This window comes from Cuculus canorus, chromosome 14 (genome assembly GCF_017976375.1).
Source record: "Cuculus canorus isolate bCucCan1 chromosome 14, bCucCan1.pri, whole genome shotgun sequence".
NCBI lineage: Eukaryota > Metazoa > Chordata > Aves > Cuculiformes > Cuculidae > Cuculus > Cuculus canorus.
Genome location: NC_071414.1, coordinates 5,363,535 through 5,380,856, shown reverse-complemented (window position 1 = coordinate 5,380,856; position 17,322 = coordinate 5,363,535). Strand labels below are relative to the sequence as shown.

General features: G+C 46.0%; 2 protein-coding genes across 6 annotated transcripts in view; one reads left to right on the top strand and one right to left on the bottom strand.

Moving 5' to 3' along the window:
* Positions 1-364: 364 nt before the first annotated feature.
* On the top strand, positions 365-17,263 carry RARS1 (arginyl-tRNA synthetase 1). 2 transcript variants are annotated; one of them, XM_054079452.1, is made up of 16 exons: positions 365-442; positions 1,780-1,879; positions 4,984-5,118; positions 5,645-5,833; positions 9,504-9,615; positions 10,758-10,858; positions 11,282-11,403; positions 11,734-11,854; positions 12,154-12,283; positions 12,599-12,703; positions 13,572-13,750; positions 14,272-14,381; positions 15,238-15,343; positions 16,228-16,400; positions 16,625-16,872; positions 17,119-17,263. In XM_054079452.1, exons 4-16 carry the CDS (start codon positions 5,681-5,683, stop codon positions 17,226-17,228), a joined length of 1,770 nt encoding a protein of 589 aa, XP_053935427.1. In that variant the 5' UTR covers positions 365-442; positions 1,780-1,879; positions 4,984-5,118; positions 5,645-5,680; the 3' UTR covers positions 17,229-17,263. The 2 variants fall into 2 exon arrangements, with proteins under 2 accessions (XP_053935427.1, XP_053935426.1); XM_054079451.1 differs by lacking the exon at positions 1,780-1,879 and having other exon boundaries at positions 377-442.
* Positions 17,099-17,322, bottom strand: part of LOC104068000 (rho GTPase-activating protein 7-like) — a 52,562-nt gene continuing 52,338 nt past the window's right edge. For all 4 annotated transcript variants that reach the window (XM_054079448.1, XM_054079447.1, XM_054079449.1 and 1 more), the window contains one exon: positions 17,099-17,235. The gene's annotated coding sequence lies outside the window, so the exon portion shown is untranslated. The remainder of the gene's footprint in view (positions 17,236-17,322) is intronic.

Genomic DNA, 17,322 nt, shown 5'->3' with positions numbered 1-17,322 from the left:
TGCTGAACAGATGTGTCTTCTGCAATCCCCTCTGTCTGCAGCCTTTCCCCACCTCAGATCCAAGGTCAGGCGGAGCTGGAGCCAAAGCTCCAAATTAGCCAGACTTTTCCCTGCTGTGAAGGCCATAATAACATTAACATTAGCCCTTATAAAGTAACACAATAAGCATAAGACTTCTGGGACTGTTTATGCCCGTGCATGGCAGTGGGCAATGCCCCTGTGCCCGCCCCGCTCGCTCGCTCTCCCCGCAGCGGGTCGGGTTCGGTTCCCCCCCGCCGGCTGGTGCCGCTCCTCCGCCCGCCAGGGGGCGCCGCCCCCCCCCCAGGGCCACGCTGCGCTCTTCTTCCCCCCCACCCAACCCCCCCGTGCCTGTACTTCCGGTTCCGGTGGGGCGAGGATGGAGGCGCGCGTGGCGCAGTGCGCGGCGCGGCTGGCGCAGCAGGTGCGGGGCCGGGCGGGCCGGGAGAGGCGAGGGGCCTGCCCTGCCGAGGGGCGGCCCCGGCACCGGGGCCTATCGAGCGGGGTGAGGTGCTTTGGGGTGGGGAAAAGGGTGGTGGCGCCTCTTTCCCTTCTCGGTGACCGTAATGGTACTGAAAACAATAGGTGGGGCTGCCGGGTCTGTCTTATTACGGGAATTTCTTCACCGTGAGGGTGGTGAGGAACAGGCACAGGCTGCCCAGGGAAGCGGGGGCTGCCCCATCCTTGGAGGTTTTCAAGGCCAGGCTGGATGGGGCCTGATCCACCACCCTGATCCAGTGGGCGGTGTCCCTGCCTGTGGCAAGGGGGTTGGATGCCTTCCAACCCAAACTATTTTATGATTCTGTATTATTACAGTCATCGTGCAAAGAACAAAAATCGCAGTGTTAGAAAACAGTTGGCCTATAGGATGCGGATATGAAGTTTTATGATTCTGTGATTGATACTGATAGTAGAGTGCAGAGGCAGCTTCAGGAAAACTGATTCCTGCAGATTGACCTCAGGTTTATTGCCCCAAGAGCATGTAATGAGAGATTCTGAACATTTGGCATGTGTATTTTTGCCTACCATACATGTGTTCTTAAGCAACTTTTCCGTATGTTTTCAACTCGCAGCTCAAACATACAATAAGCACTGCCACAAAATACTGAAATAATAAATCTAGCTGTTGCATTTGCGAGTCCTTTCTTGCCCTTGTTTTTGCATTTCTCCTTTGTAGCTGCTGGGAGAAGAATGGCATCCTTAGGTATTCTGGCAAAGTGGTTCTCCCTTTGTCATCACTGCTGTCTGGTCTTTGGTCCATTAGCAAATTCTAAGCACTCTAAAGCAAAGCAAGAGGGACAGTGTTCAGCTCTCTAATTCCAGGAAGCTGTGGAATTACAGAGCCTGAACCTACCTGTCACCTTCCTTGCAGCCATGCACTTCTTGCTACAAGCTCCAGCACACCCTGGAGCCTGTTGTGAGCCACCAACAGGAATCATTAGCTGTTCCAGGAAAATAACCCGGCAAAGAGTGTGTGCCGAGTTATTACAGTGAGCTGGCTCAGCAAAGGCTGATAAAACCATGCAGGAGGCAAGAAGGAGGAGAGGTGCTGTGACTCCTTTTGCCATACCTTCTCAGACCATTTCTCCTTTTTTAATGTGGTGGAGGAAAGCGCTATCACATTAATGCCTTGAGATAGAAGCCGATGCAAATTTCATGTTAATTCATTGGGGTCTTTGAAAGACATTCTTAGATGCTAAGGGAAAATGTAAGGATGATTTTGGTCCTATTGAAAAAGCTATAGTGTTTTTGTATTCACAGGTGAGGGGAAGATTTCTAGTACTCAGCTGACCAAAGAGCCGTGGGAGATGTCAGCATGGCCTCATGTAATTCCCGCAGCTTCTCATGAGGTGGTCATCAGGTATGACCCTTTATTGACGAGTTGTGATGCATTCAAGGCTGGGCAGGTAGAATAATCCTGGGACTGACATTTCATGTCGTAAACAGTAGGTTTTTGCGTCCTTTTCTTGCTGACTGATTGATCGGAGGTGCATTGGCCTCTCCCTTCCTCACTTGCATGGTACCATGAGAGAGGAGTAACAAGGAGTGTCTGTAGTTCAATGTAGTAGTTTGTGTTTCAGAAGGAACGTAGAATTTATGATGCCCGTTTAATAACATCTAGCGTCCCTTGGTGATTTGTTAGAGGATTAGATTTATTATAGGTTGATGTGATAAGGGACATTTATAAGATGTGAACGTCTGAGATGTTTTTCCAGGCGAGTTTGGTTATGGGGTCATGGAATCACAGAATATCTCAAGTTTGAAGGAACCCATAAGAATCATTGAGTCCAACTCCCTGCTCCTTGCAGGACTACCTAATGCTAAACCATATGACTAAGAGCATCATCTGGAGGCTCCTTGAACTCTTGATAGGCGTGGTGCCATGACCACTTCCCTGGGGACTGCGTTCCTGTGACTGACTACCCTCTCAGTGAAGAACCTTTTTCCAATGCCCAGTCTGAACTTCCCCTGACGTGGCTTTGTTCCCTTTCCTTGTGTCTGGTTGCTGGAGTGGAGGAGGGTTGTGGGTAGTGTTCCCCTCCTGTCTGGCCCATGAGCCAGGGTGGCCTTGTTGCTGGTTTTGGAGCTATACTCATTCATCCCAGCCTGGCTGCTGTGATCTTCGCCCCATCGATTCTGGGAATTGGTGTCATCACTAATGAGTTCAGGCTTTTCTGGTGGTTTTGGATAAATGAAAAGGTCACTTCGTCTGTTCTGGGTTCTGACTGCGCTTATGGATACATGGTTTTCTGCATCCTCTGTTGTACTGTGACAACATGGAAAGAATCTCCAGTAAGATACTGGTCTTCTCGCCTCCTTCAAGTCTTAGCTTGGGTGGCTAGAGGCATCTGTGATTATGAGGAAAATCCAAATTGGTTTTTTTTTTTTCTGAAAACTTTGCTGTTGGCACTGAAATATCTTGGTGGCTGTAGCTTTGGGGGAGTCTAAATGCAGGAGGAATGTGTGTGAGCTGCTTGGTGGCTTAGATACAGAGTAATTTTAATTTCAAAAACAGAATGCAAATTTCTGGATGTGGACAATGTTTGTCCTGGATGCAAAACTCCTACAGGTCCAAATTGCCAGCCTGTCCTGAAGCCGCAGGCTTTGGTGGAGAGAAGGTAATGCTGGGTCATACAGAATATATGGAGAATGGGATTTTTAAGAGTAGAAGATATATTTTTGCTTTTCTTAAAGAATATTCTAGGGCTGTAGGAGAAGAGTTATGTATATCACTGTTCCCGTGTTGCTTTAAGTCAGTTTGTAGCAATAACGATTACTTAAACTTACAGTGAAATGAATGTAAAACAAGGCACTGAAATCCCTTTTGCGCTATTTTGAACTTCTAGTCCAGTCTGAACATTTGTCAGATGGGTCTGTATGTTGTGTGACATGCTGCCAGGGCAGGCCAGTAGGAAAAGTCAAAAGTAAAACCCATATGTTTTCTGTTGGTTCTGTGGGGTGAAGGTACACATAAGTATGTGAGAGAAAACCAGTCTGATTTTGAAGGAACTGTCTTGGATTAAAAAAAAGAAGTAACAGGCTGCAAAAGGAAAAGCGGCAATGGACTGTTTGGGGTGAGTTATTTTTTTGAGATAGAGCTGCGATGTTCAATGGTTTCAGTTGCCTTAATGCCAAACCAGAGGTTTTTATAAAGTGGGTTGTTTTTTCCCCCCCTCAAAATCCTGTTTCTTCACACCTGAACAGCTTAGAAGGACCTCAAAAGTACTGGTTTTCAGCTTGATCTATGAAGGGGCCAATCTTAAGATTGTTCTAGCTTACCTTAGGGGTTTTGGGCATCTGCAGTGAGTTATAATGGTATTTGTGGGAGCTGTTTTTCAAGTGGACATACAAAATGAGAAGATTTGATGGCCCACGTTTTTTCCTTAATTAAATATTCTGAATGTTTCAAGAGCAGCAAAGTAAATGAGCCCCTTTTGATAAGGTTTGTTGGCCTATTTGAGTAGAATAATAATAGCCTGAGCTGCCTCCTGCTAAGTCCTGATAGAGTTCTGAGTGAGGGGCTGGGAAGCCAAGGTGGGGAGTGTTCACAGCCTCCTCCACCTGTCTCTCCCTCCGTAGCAGCAGTGAATCACTTCAATTTCAGTGGCCTCCAGACTTCTGTTTGTGGCCCAAAGCCTATTGTGGGGAAGGACTAGAGGTGGACAGCACAGATGAAGTTTCGCATACTTGATTTCTTTAGGGGATGGGCTATGACTACCTGTTGAAGCATTTTGCTGTGTCCGGGCAAGGAAGTTTGTTTGTTTGTTTGGAGCATTGAGGTCCGTCTGAAATTCCTCATTGTTGCTGAATGCCTTTTGTCAGTTTGAGGGAGAAGCCGTGCTGGAGGTGGGAAGGAAGGGCTGCGTGGTGGGGTGGAAGTGAGTGCAGGCTGCAGCAGTGGCCCTGTGCATTCCCCTATGAATCCTATGAATTCCCCAGGGATTTCCCCTGTGAACTCCCCTGTGAAGCAACACGCTGTGCTTCGAGGCATTTGTGTCTGCAGTTGGCGTTTGAGCTTGTTGGGGTTGTGTGATTCACTGTAGTTTCATCCTGTGGAAGAGAAGCTGTGGCCTGTGACATGGTGCAACTGGCTGAAGGATGCTTTAGGAAATTCTGAGTCAAAACACTTGACGTCTTTATTAGATGAAAAAAGCTGGACAAAGTGCTTATTTTGGGAAAATGTTTCATTAGCCTGACTTGTTGTCTTTCTTGCACTTCTGTCTTAATGTTAGTGAGAGTATTATCTTACTGGCATTTTGAAGAATATTTCAGAGTCCCTATTTTTGACACAAATAGAAACCACCTTTAAACGTGAATTGTTTGGAGTTCTTCAACTTCCACAGCATTGCTGTTACCTTTAAGAGATAAGGTTTTAACCGGGACTCTGTCTGAGATCTTGCAGCTCCTCACCTTCTGTCCCCTGACTCCAAGAACAGCTGTGTGACAATTTAATTTGCTTTTCAGGAAAACGAGATCAAGTTGTTAACTGCAGAAATCGAGCGTCTGAAGAACTTTGGATGCTTGGGAGTCTCCCCGAGTTTGGAAGGGTTGCGAGACGAAAACGCAAAACTTAAGTATCGGTTAAATTTCCTTCGAAAGGTAAGGGAATAAACAATTAATGCTGTTGCATGTGTTTGTGATCTCATTAAGACAAGCTAAGTAAATTATGTCAGTTTGTTTCAGCTAGTGATGTGTGACAGCGTCCTCACTCTGCATTCCAGCGCCTTAATTGTTAGTGGCACATCAGATATTGTTTAGTTCCCTAGACAGAAACCTACTTTGTGGAAGATTTCAGTAGGTTAATAAGCCCACGCCATCAAATCTTGGCTGGTCATGTAACAGGCCGCCTCGCTGACGTCTCTACCAGGCTCACCAGCATAGGTGTGAGACGTAGCATAGCACCTGCGTTCAGGGAATGTGTTTGTGCTGGGAGGTTCAAGGGGAGAAACAGCAGATTCAAGAGAATCACGAGTTTTATTTTTTATAAGGTTTTTTTAACACCTTTTGCATAGAGGTGTTAGCCACATCTGTCAGCCACGCTTTGCCAGGCAGCCAAGGAAAAAAGTGGGATGTGATGGCTCCTCAAATGTTCTGAATTTAACCTTCTGGATTTTGGTTTTTTCAGAGCCTTCAAGAGGAAAGAAGTAAAACAGCAAAAAGCATGATTAATATCAACAGCTGTCTTCAGGAGATCTTTGGAGCTGCTATTCAGGCCGCCTACCCAGATCTAGAAAATCCTCCGCTGGTAGTGACACCAAGTCAGCAGCCCAAGTTTGGGGACTACCAGTGTAACAGTGCCATGGGCATAACGCAGGTAAAGTCGAATGATCTTACAAAGAGAAGGAAGAACGGGAGGGTTGTCTATTGGAAGCTAAATGATACACAGCACAGTGAGAGTTGCAATATTGGACCTGTTGCAGGCTTGTTGCAGGCCTCTGGGCTGAGAATTCAGTGAGCCTGTTACTCATGCTTAGAGGAAGCATTTGCCTTCACAGAGTAGACCTGTTTACGTGACTGATATGAGCATTACATATGTGTCACACAGAAAATGTCACACAGAAAAAACACTCAGTTGAGTGCTGCACTGTTTTACTAACAATGTGCAATTAACTACCAATTTGTGAGTCCTGTGTTTGGAAATAATATCAGCAAAACAGTAAATCACAGTTGTGGACAGTTACAGAATGTTGATAAACACCTACAAATCTCTAAATGCTCTTCTGTAATGCCAGGAAAGTATGATATCCACAGATGTTTGCACAGAGCGTAGCACTGGTGTGTTACACCCCTATCTCTGAGAGTGCGGGTTCCCTTCGTTGGTGTGGATGTCGCAGCTTCCTTCTGCTCATTAACACACAGGACAGCGAGAAGGGCTCCCAGTGCTCCCAGCTGGGGTGGGGGTCACTGCTTGTTGTATCCTGAACTGCCTTCCGCCGGCTCAGACACGGGTCATTGTCGGGCCTGTCCTGAACTGCCCTCGGTGAGCTCCTGCACAGGTCGTTGTCAGTCTTGCACAGAGGCTGTGGTGCGCACGAAGCGCCTTCTCACAGTCCCCAGCCAGGTGTTGGCTACAGCTCAGGCACCCTCCTTCATACAGCTCTGGCTGACTCTTTCACTTCAAAAGTCTCTTGTTCATTCCCTGGTCACAGCTCAATTTGGCTGATTGCTGTTGTATTTCTTAAAGCATTTTCAGTTCTGTGATAAATGCTCTTCTAGATGGATTTGCCTGTTCTGTTCTGCACACTTCTTGTGCTCATGTTTGTATCTTACTGGCTGTTGTTGTCCAAGTATTTGCTGAGAGAAGGCTGTGTGAGCGTCCCGCGCCTCTGTAGGGTGTTTTAGCTGAGGAAAGGGCAGGAAACATGGTAGTTTTGTTATGATTGTTCTGATCTTGGAGGTTTTAAGGCAACTATAAGAATGATTCCATTTTACAGAACACCTGTAAAGTGTGTGTGAAGGAAGGAGTGTTTTTTTTTAAGCTGGCTAGGATCAACAGTTACTTTGAAAAGTATAGCGTTGCTGCTTTGAGGAAGATATTTGTCCAAAGAGGACCCTAACAGAATAAAAGACACTTCAGAAGTTGCTAAGTGGGCTGAGACTGTGCTGAAATAAAACGAGGTGGGAAGAAAGAAGTGCTCAAACTTTCAATATATTGATGCTTTTGAGTGAATAGGTGGATTTTTTGTAATTACAGACCTTTTGTTTTCCAATCTCAGCAGAAGTAACCGGGGTTAAGTTTTCTGTTGTTGATTCACCTTTATTAATCTATTAGACTGGTAATCTTGACATGGAACTTGCACTGACACAAATTGCATTCTGCTCTTGCTGGTTGTCTGTATCCGCAGCTGCTATGTCTGTTGTCCTGCCACAATGAGTTTGACTCCCAGGCAGTATTGATACGTGCCAGCCGGCAGGCTCTTGGTCTGAAGTGCCAGGGCGGAAACAGCCCTCACAAATACGTGTCATCTTCCCTTGGTCTCGTTAGCATATTGTGGCTGGGCTCCAGCCAGAGGAGCACCCTGGGTGACTGCACTGACATGGTCTTTCAGGGCTTTGCCATTTTTTTGACCGCTGCTTTACCCCAATTAAGTTGTGCTTGGGATTCTGGAGCAGTCCTGGCTTCTCAGTGTCAATGCTGTTCACATAACTCGGTGTCTGAAGAGTCCCCTTCAGGCCAGGGTTCCAAGTTCCAGATCGTCAGCTGTCCTGGTGAGTAAGGGTTCCGAGTACTGGGCTTGGCTATGAAGCTGTGCTACACAGGCTGGCTCCGAGCTTGGCAACGCCCACACATGCGGAGTGTATCAGGACAGCAGAACCGGGGGATGCAGTGCAGTCATTTCCTTCAGAGAGCAGCAGGTTACGTACTTTCTGTTGGACTGAGTTTTAGGGACTTGACTGATGTGTGTCTCCCATAGAGCATTGCTCCCCCAGGGTGTCCCCTTTGTGGAACTGGAACTCTGGGTCACTGCGGCTGCCAGAGCAGGAAGTGCCCTGGCTCAGGGCAGCACTGGGACGTGCCAGGCAGCCACCTCTCCCTGCAATGCACTGATGTGGAAACAGTCCTCACAAATGCATATTGTTTTCCTGGGAGCTTGTTAGCATACTGATGCCTGGGGCTTGAGCCAGGAGCTCTGCTAGCTCCTTAGAGTAATAGGAGTACAGTGGCTGTTTGGGAATGGCTCAGATAACACGCTTATAATCTGGTTCTGCATTTATTTTTGCTGTAGTTTGCCCTTTGAGTTGCACTAAAGGCTACAGAGGTTTTCCTTTCATGCCCATTCTAAACCTTTACGATATTGTGAGCATCTTACCACAATCAGCTGTATGACAGGTTAAACAGGATGCTGAAACATAAGTAGAAGTCATGTTTTGCAGCAGGATGCAAGTTAGCAAATACAGGCAGTAGTGATTGTAAATGCTGAATTGACAGGCTCTCTTTGTTGCCTTGATGGGAGTGAGGCAATAGATTATTTTCAGACACTTTACAGTAAGAATGGAAAATCACATGCTATTTACCAAATAGTTGTGGTAATTTTATACAGTGTGTATGTAGGGTTTTGCAAGGGACAGGCTGGGCTCGCTCACAGAATCCTCCTAAAGGGTGTTTTTCTAAGATGTGCAAAAAGCTGTGTGAGAAGATGCCTTGGGAATGGAGTTAGGAATGCTTTTGGAGTTGTGGAGTTGGACTAGATGACTTTTGAAGGTCCCTTCCAACCCAAACCATTCTGATCCTATCATTGTATGTGAACTTGCATCATGTTATTGGAGTTCCTCACAGTGACCAGTTTATGTCTCGAGGGAAAATGAGAGCTCCTTTACCAGCAGTTTTTCTGATGCTCTTTGAAGAAGATTGGGTAGTGTTAGAATTATCTGTGGCTGCTTGGATTGTTGAATTTTATTTATTTATTCTTTCTTTATTAAGTTTGAGTTTAAGGTAGGACTGAAGGCAGTTTGCTGTGGTTGCTTTTAATCATAAACCTTGCTCTGACTTGCTCTGAAACCATACTTGGCATTCACTATAGGCACAGGTCAAAACCAAATATGAGTGCTGGCAGAGCTCAGGATACCCATGAGACTGGTGAACAGGATCTTGAAGCAGTGTGAAGAACTGTGCCAGCTATCTTGATTTTTGAACTGTTTGTCCCTTTTACTAGTTTAGAGAAACAGAAATTTGCCAAACCACATAGCAGGTTTTGAAAAATGAAAAATTGAAAAATAGCCTGGAAGATTTTCTTCTGACACAGGGAATGCCTTTTAATTGGCCTTTAATTGCCCTTAGCTGAAGGGAGTGAACGTGTTGGGTGTGATTGGACTTCTGTGTAGAAAGAGCTGATTTAATCTGTAACGTTTGCTAGACATGTTTTTCTTTGTGTGTGTCTTTGCATTATGAAGCTAAAGGATCGTGAGGATCTTTCAGTGGCACAGCATCTATGCTTTCTGTTTGGGAGGACTGAATTTCATCTGATCTTCTTGTTGTGTTTTAGATACTGCTTAAAACCAAGGAACAGAAGGTTAGCCCAAGAGAAATCGCTGAGAGAATATCAAAAAATATTCCTCCCAACGAATGCATTGAGAAGGTTGAAATTGCCGGTCCTGGTAAGATAGAATCATGGAATCATAGAATAGTTTGAATTGGAAGGGACCTTAAAGATCATCAAGTTCCAACCCCCCTGCCATGGGCAGGGACACCTCCCACTGGATCAGGCTGCCCAAGGCCCATCCAACCTGACCTTAAACACCCCCAGGGATGGGGCAGCCACAACTTCCCGTGGCAAGATAGTTTCATGTTGCACACTTTGTATATTTTAAAGCTGATAGGACAATTTTACACCAGATGGATCGGGGAAGCTGAGTTGAGCAAGTATTTTGTGATTTAAAACACTTAATTACGAGGTAAATTAGCTGCTTCTGTCTTGTTGAGCTTTGTAGCCTTCAGACTTGTGCAGCAGCGGAAAGTCTGCCTCTGTATTAGAGTTCGTAAGTGCAATCGTGAGCCCTTCAATTAGTAATTAAGGGACCAGCTTTCCCCTTCAAATATTGGTGATGGATATCTGGCCACAATCACAAAATCACAGCAAAAATCGATACACCCTTCTCTCTGTTGCTTATGTGGTGAGGAGACCTTGTCCTCTCAGCACTGAGATGCTGGAGTGACATGGAGGTTATTCATTATTGCATCTGTTATGTCCCTGTGACCCAGGAAGAAACACAAGAGCTCATATTTCTTAGGGCTGCAGCATAAATGTGAAAATCAGATGGCACAGCCTTTTGAGTGCTCGGGCAGAAGCTCATTCATTAGCTGTGAAGCAGGAGAAGTAAAACAGTGCTGTTCCACAAGCAGGGATTATCCCAGGTGTAAGCTTATGGTTTAGGCTATTAATTTTAAAAAATGAGACAAAGCAGGATTTCTTTTTGCATTTGCAAACATTGACAAGAATTTTTTAATTTTCTTATTAAAAAATGATTTTATAAATTCACTTTAGATTAACAGTGTGCAAAAAAGGAGTTCAGTTATTGGGCTAGCTTGCAGCATTTAACTGCTACAGTGAAGGCTACAGTGCTGCGGAACAGAACTCTCATAGTCTGGGAACAGAACTTGTCTTCCAGTGACAGCTCTCTTGTCCCTGATGTGAGGAAACGGGGAAGGGAACAGAGGGAATCCCAGGGAAAAGGAAACAAAAAGTGGTTTGAAGCACTTCTGCAGCCCTGGTACTCATTGCTGGTTTTCTCCTCTAAAGGTTTTATCAATGTCCACTTGAGAAAGGATTTTGTATCAAAGCAGCTCAGCAGTTTATTGATCAATGGAGTTCAACCACCAGCTGTTGGCAAAAGGAAAAAGGTACGGCAGTAAATGCTTAGGCATCCTTACCCATGTGGATGAACTGTGCTGGACTGCAGGTAGCTTTGAAATTCCCCTCTGAAGTGATTTCTTGAGCAGATGACCCCAGCAACTGGCAGAATAAATGGGCTGTGAGCTGGAGACTGGGGCTGCCTGTACCTGATGTGGTCTCTGGTGGGTGAGGGACAGGGCTCCCGGGGGTGGCATGTTGTGCCAGGGTTGGTCTAGGAGTGATCCCTGAGCATCTGCTGGGTGCAGCAGAACCCCAGGCTGGAAGCGTGCTTTGGTGTCTTCTGTTGGACCCTCTCTGTTGTAAGCCTCATTCCCCTTGCACCCCCGAGCAAAACCCAGAGCAAACACATGGGGTCTGGTAGTGACTGCTGCTTTTTATTCATTCTTTGTCCCTTTGGTACTGTGTCCAAGGTGGTGGTCGATTTTTCATCCCCTAACATTGCAAAAGAGATGCATGTTGGCCACCTGCGCTCTACCATCATCGGAGAAAGTATGTGCCGACTGTTTGAATTTGCAGGTTATGATGTTTTGAGGTGAGAAGTGGTTTTCAGGTGGGGTGGGCTTGTTCGTCTAAAGTTATGCAATACCTATCTCTATGCTTTGTCTGAATTGCTCTGTTTTTGTAAGCACGTAACAAATAAGCCTTTATGTGCAGTAAGATACTAAGCTGATCAGGTGTATCAGGGTTAGGAATCAAGATGGGCAGCAGCTTCGTTGCAGTAAAAATGAGAGGGCTTGCCTGGTTTTGGTTTCGATTTCTGATATATGTATTTGTTCTTTTAGAATATATTTGTTTAAAATGTATGTATTTTAAAGCATATGTTTGAGAAATCATTATTATTGTGCTCTTTGATTGCTTCAAGGTTAAACCATTTAGGAGATTGGGGCACCCAGTTTGGAATGCTCATTGCTCACCTCCAGGACAAATTTCCAGATTACTTAACTGTTTCTCCTCCCATTGGTGATCTCCAAGCTTTTTACAAGGTATTTGTGACACATAAGTAAGTGTGATATTTATGTCACCGTCTGAAAGGCAGATTTACAAATCGCAGCATAGTTTATGAGAAACAAAAGAATTGAATCACCATTAATAGATAATTGCAATAATGTGCTGCTGGATAATGAATTGCAGCATCTTTTATCGAGTTGTCTGTATGGAGCATGATTAGAGGACTTTGTAATCGGGCTGCCTCTCTGTGTTTCGAGATGAGTGTGCTTGGAGAGTCTCTTGTGAACGTTAGGGGAGTAAGGGGTGCTTTTTCATGTGATCTGTTTTACCGTAGGAATCCAAGAGGAGATTTGACACAGAGGAGGAGTTTAAGAAACGTGCCTACCAATGTGTGGTGCTGCTGCAGAGCAAAAACCCAGACTTCATTAAAGCGTGGAAGCTGATCTGTGATGTGTCACGGAAAGGTGACTTTGCTAGATTCAGAAACACGTCTCAGCGGTAGAACAGTGGTTCCTCACATTATGTGTTTAAAAATTGCTCCTGCGTTGCTGTGAGATGCTTAAAGAAAAGAGACAATAGAAGCAAAGCACTGTGCTGTCTGTGGAGGCTTTCAGATAAACCTTTTGGTCTCCTGAGTCTAGTCTGAATCCTAGTCTGATGGCTTGACCGAGAGATGGAGAATGTCTTTAGGGACTTGCTGTGCCTGTCGTTAAACATACGCCACTAATTCCTACTGTGCGCATTTAATGGGATTATTTTGTTCTGTTTCCCTCCTCAAGAGTTCCAGAAAATCTACAACTGCTTGGACATCACACTGATAGAGAGAGGGGAATCATTCTATCACGACATGATGAAAGACATCGTGAAAGAATTTGAAGATAAAGGTAAGGCTTCTGGTTTCTGTGTCAGAAATCCTGCAAGAAGTTGCACGTTCTCCACCCTTGCTCTTTTTCTCAGCCCTATTTCCTGAGTAGATCTTCCATTATGTTTCCTCCCAGGAAAACATTAGCAGTATTGATGATTATTCTGTGTATCATTCCAGAAAGCTCGAGCCTTTCTTGCTGACACCAAAAGCAGTTTGTTGGTGATATTTGTAGGCAATAGCATGAGGAACTACTGGAATTTATTGTACCCACAGTAAATAGTCAGAGGACAGTGTATGACAGACTTCCCAGTCTTAGTGTTGTGACTGTATGAGAACTTTGAGGAATCTCTGTGAAGATTTTGGATCATGTTGACTTTGAGATCACTGAGAAGCCAAATGGGTCATAACAAACTTCTGGTTTTCTGTGTTCCTGTCTGGTTTTGGCAGTTGTTGAATCTGACCATCTGAAGTGTTCTGTCTAATCTTACCTCTGAAGGACTTTGAGAGAAAACCTTATTGCACCTCTGTAGAGTTTCTGTTGCCTTTAATGCTGTCCTTTGTGATGATGTCTTTCTTGTGGCTCTAAAGGTGGATTCTCATGTCAGTGACATGAGTTTTTACGCCCACTTAGGTCTCTTCTGGTTAGATCTGTACCTACCTGCTTCCTTGTGCATAGTTTGAGTTCTGGAAGTGCAGTACAGAATGTCACTTGGCAAGGGTGTTCTTGTTTAGTTTTTCTTCATATTGTGAGCCATTAATTACTTGATAATGTGACTGCAGGGCCTTTTCTTTCTGGTAGCAACCAGGAAGGCAATTGTTTCTGCCTGGGTTGGCCCACAAACCTCCCTATGCACTGCAGCGCAGAATGTTTTCCATTGCTTTTCTAGGATTTGTCCAGGTTGATGATGGCCGGAAGATCGTGTTTGTCCCAGGTTTCCCTGTCCCATTGACAATCATGAAATCAGATGGAGGTTACACATATGACACATCTGACTTAGCAGCTCTGAAACACAGGCTGTGTGAAGAGAAGGCTGATATCCTTATTTATGTTGTCGATAGCGGCCAGGTGAGTATGCCAGCCTCCACTGACGCGGCTGGTACAGGTCATCAGAAAGTGTGTTAGATGAGGGATGCGACAGTAAAGTAGTAGAACTCCGTAGGGTTGGTTGTGTGCTTGGTATATTTACTCTTGTCCTTATTGGTGAATCTAGTTTGGTGGCTGGCAGTCTCTATGAAGAACCCCTAGAAACAATTGGTTCCCAGTTACCGCTGGAGGTGCGGGAAGCCTAAAGCTCAATAGTCTGGCATGAGGTTTGTCCTGCTTAGGCTTGGGTGTCTCCTTACCTGAGGAAATGCAAGGCTGTCAGCTCTGTATCTGAGCACTGATGGGTATTTGCCTGTTGCTTCTTTAAGCCAGGAAAAGTCCTTGAAAGGTTGAACTTTCTGAAGTGAAATTTTGTTTTTGGAGCTAAGAAACATTATAAGGTTCATTGTGAAAGCATCATTGTGAAAGAGATAAAGCTGGGAATCAAACTTGTACCTGGAGGAGTGGGTTGAGAACCAGTTGTTGGCATTTGTTCCTTGCAGTCGGTGCATTTGCAAACGGTGTTTGCAGCTGGAGCGATGATTGGCTGGTATGATCCCAAAGTAACCAGAGTGGCCCATGCTGCGTTCGGAGTGGTGCTGGGAGAAGACAAGTAAGTTATCAGATACAGTTTTTGCTCTGTGTGTGTTTTCTGAAGAGGATGTTTGCGTGAATGCAGAAGACTTGCTTATGTTTATTGCCGAGTACATATGTGGCATTTGAAAGAAAAAAAACACCTGCCCCTGCATCCTCTGCCGTTAGTTTTAATTGTGTTATTTCATTGTGTGTCGTGGTCTTTGATCCATATGATTACTGGCACTGTGGTCAGGCTCCATCCTGGGTCAGGCTTCTGCTGCCTGGCGTCTGGGGAGAGGCACTGGGAATGGCTGATGGAAGTGCAGGGGAAGCTGATGTGAACGCTGGAAGACAGAAGCAGGGAAGGCCATGTTTTCCGTTATGCCTTATGGTAGATGAAGTGAAATTGGGAAAAGGAGAACCCCTGTGACATGCTCTGCAAGCCAGGGCCATGTGTCCCGGAGCTGTTCTCCTGTCCCTACGAAGGTGTGGTTAAACCAGCATGCTCTGATGGTTGCGTGCAGTTGCTGACTGCGTAGTTTTGCTGTAGGTTTGTTACAGAATTAAAGGTAGCTTTCTGGGCAGGTGTCTGGCACTGCTGTTGTATCCTGCCTAATGTCTGGGACTGGGACAGTTGGAGCCTTCCTGGTCACTGCTCCTGACCACCCGATGGGCGTTCTCTCAGTTTTTGTAGCTGTCTGTGTGACCTTCAATATAGAGGAAGTTGTGGTAATGCACTATTTTTAGTAAGTTGTAAGATGTGAATGGTGGAAATCCCTGCAAGAAGTTCTGATGCCTGTCCTGGATCTGCCTTGGCACATGCGGCACCCTAGGCAAAGGGTGGGAATGTTTTGCCTCTTATGCAGGTGGTCATTTTGGCTGTGTTTTTGCAGGAAAAAGTTCAAAACTCGTTCAGGGGATACAGTGCGTCTTATAGATCTACTGGAAGAAGGGCTGAAACGAGCTATGGACAAGCTGAAAGACAAAGAACGGGACAAGGTAACATATAGCTTATATTTCCTGAGAACTTCCCAGATTTGTTCACAGACTGTTTTCTGCATTCTGGGTGTGAGCTGAGAATATGGACACTGCCAAGCCACCCAGGACACGCTGTCGGTTGTGTACACAATCAATGTGATTATTTGGTAGCAGTTCGGGCAAGGTGCTGTCCATCACAGGGAAAGAAAAGCATCCCTGAGGACCTAGCAGTGAGAAAATATGAGCTGCAGGCAGCACACTGGCCTCTGGTTGGTACTGCAGAGCTTTTTGAGGATGGCAGGATAGCTGTCCTTGTAGGTACCATCAGGCCTCCCTGGTGCGATAGCAACAGCTGTTCGATTCCCCCGGGATGCAGGAGGTGGTGATGGAAGATCAAGTTGCAGCCTTGGCCTGCTGGGTTAGTGGGGACTTCTGCTGATGGATGTCTGGGGATCTGCAGGGGACTTTGACTTCACTGTTTTCTGTGGAGGCTGTGGCTGAGTTTGGTGGAAGCCCTTTGCTTAATGAGATTTCTGTCTGTCTTTTGTTATGTGTACGCACAGTTTGTAAGGAGGAAGAGCACAGTATGAGCATCAAACCTGTAAATGGTGGAGTGCAGAGGTCCTGTGGGACTTCAGAAGTAGAGGGAGTCAACCTTAACCTGGGCAGGGCTGCAGTGCTGTTTGACTGCAAAAGAAGTGAGGGGTAGATATGGGGCTGTTTGGTGCGCCGAGGTGGATGGATGAGTGTGAGGCTTTTGCTGAGTACCCTGTGGGTACAATCCCACAAAGCAGACTGGGCTTTCCCCTTGAGCTGTGCTGAGTGGCCAAGGCTGCTTGTTGCTGTTTGTGATGCCAATGTAGCATTCTTTCTCTTGACTGTTAACCTGTTTCGATTTGCCATAGGTCCTCACTCCGGAAGAGCTGAAAGCTGCCCAGACATCAGTCGCTTTTGGATGTATTAAGTATGCGGATCTCTCCCACAACAGACTAAACGATTACGTATTCTCCTTTGACAAGATGCTGGATGACCGAGGAAATACAGCTGCTTATTTGCTGTATGCCTTCACACGGATCAGGTAGGTTGTGTGACAAGAGTTACTTGGAGTCTGTCTCTGATGCTCTTTGCATCTTTATCACAAAGGGAGATGTGGGGAAAGGGGTGGCTTGGTTGCACAGGGGCCGTTAGGGGTAGAAGCCAGTGTAGGTAAGACTTTATCTGCCAGGTGATCTGTGAGTGGGCTGTGCTAGTCTCAGACAGGCCGGATCCAAGACACAAAGGCTGTGTTTTGGGTCATTTCAGGGCTATCGCTCGCCTGGCCAATATCGACGAACAGATGCTGCGGACGGCAGCCAGGGAGGAGGTGCTGATCCTTGACCACGAGAAGGAGTGGAAACTGGGAAAGTGCATCCTGAGGTTCCCTGAGATCCTGCAGAAGATTCTGGAGGACTTGTTGTTGCACACGCTCTGTGACTACCTTTATGAGCTGGCCACCACCTTCACCGAGTTCTACGACAACTGCTACTGCGTGGAGAAGGACAGGCAGAGTGGTGAGTGTTGGCCTAAGGGTGCTGGGCCATATATCACAGTACAGTTAGTCTGTAGGCTATTTCCCTCTACTGGGAAGGGTCACTATCATGGTTCTTGCCACTGCAAAAGTGTTGTTCATGTGTGGACTCCTGGAAACACAGCAGCTGGTCGGTCTGCCAGGGCCAGGCTGGGGGGATTACAGTGTCCTGTATGGGGACTTAGTTGTTCCAGGCAGCTGCTCCATCTCCTCTGTTGGTGTTTTGCAGGCCAGATCGTGAAGGTGAACATGTGGAGGCTCCTGCTGTGTGAAGCCACTGCCACCATCATGGCCAAAGGATTTGACATCCTTGGGATTAAGCCTGTGCAGAGGATGTAGGTGTGTCCTGTGGGGTGACAATAAAGGGACTCAGTCAACAACTAGAGGTGTCTATGCCTTGCTTTGTGGGGAAGGGGGGGAGAAAGGGTGGGAA

Coding starts and splice junctions, on each gene's coding strand:
- RARS1 (XM_054079451.1), top strand. CDS start 398: ATGGAGGCGCGCGTGGCGCAGTGCGCGGCGCGGCTGGCGCAGCAG. Junction 5,834..9,503: donor GTGCCATGGGCATAACGCAG/GTAAAGTCGAAT, acceptor GTTGTGTTTTAG/ATACTGCTTAAAACCAAGGA. Junction 12,704..13,571: donor GAAAGAATTTGAAGATAAAG/GTAAGGCTTCTG, acceptor TTGCTTTTCTAG/GATTTGTCCAGGTTGATGAT.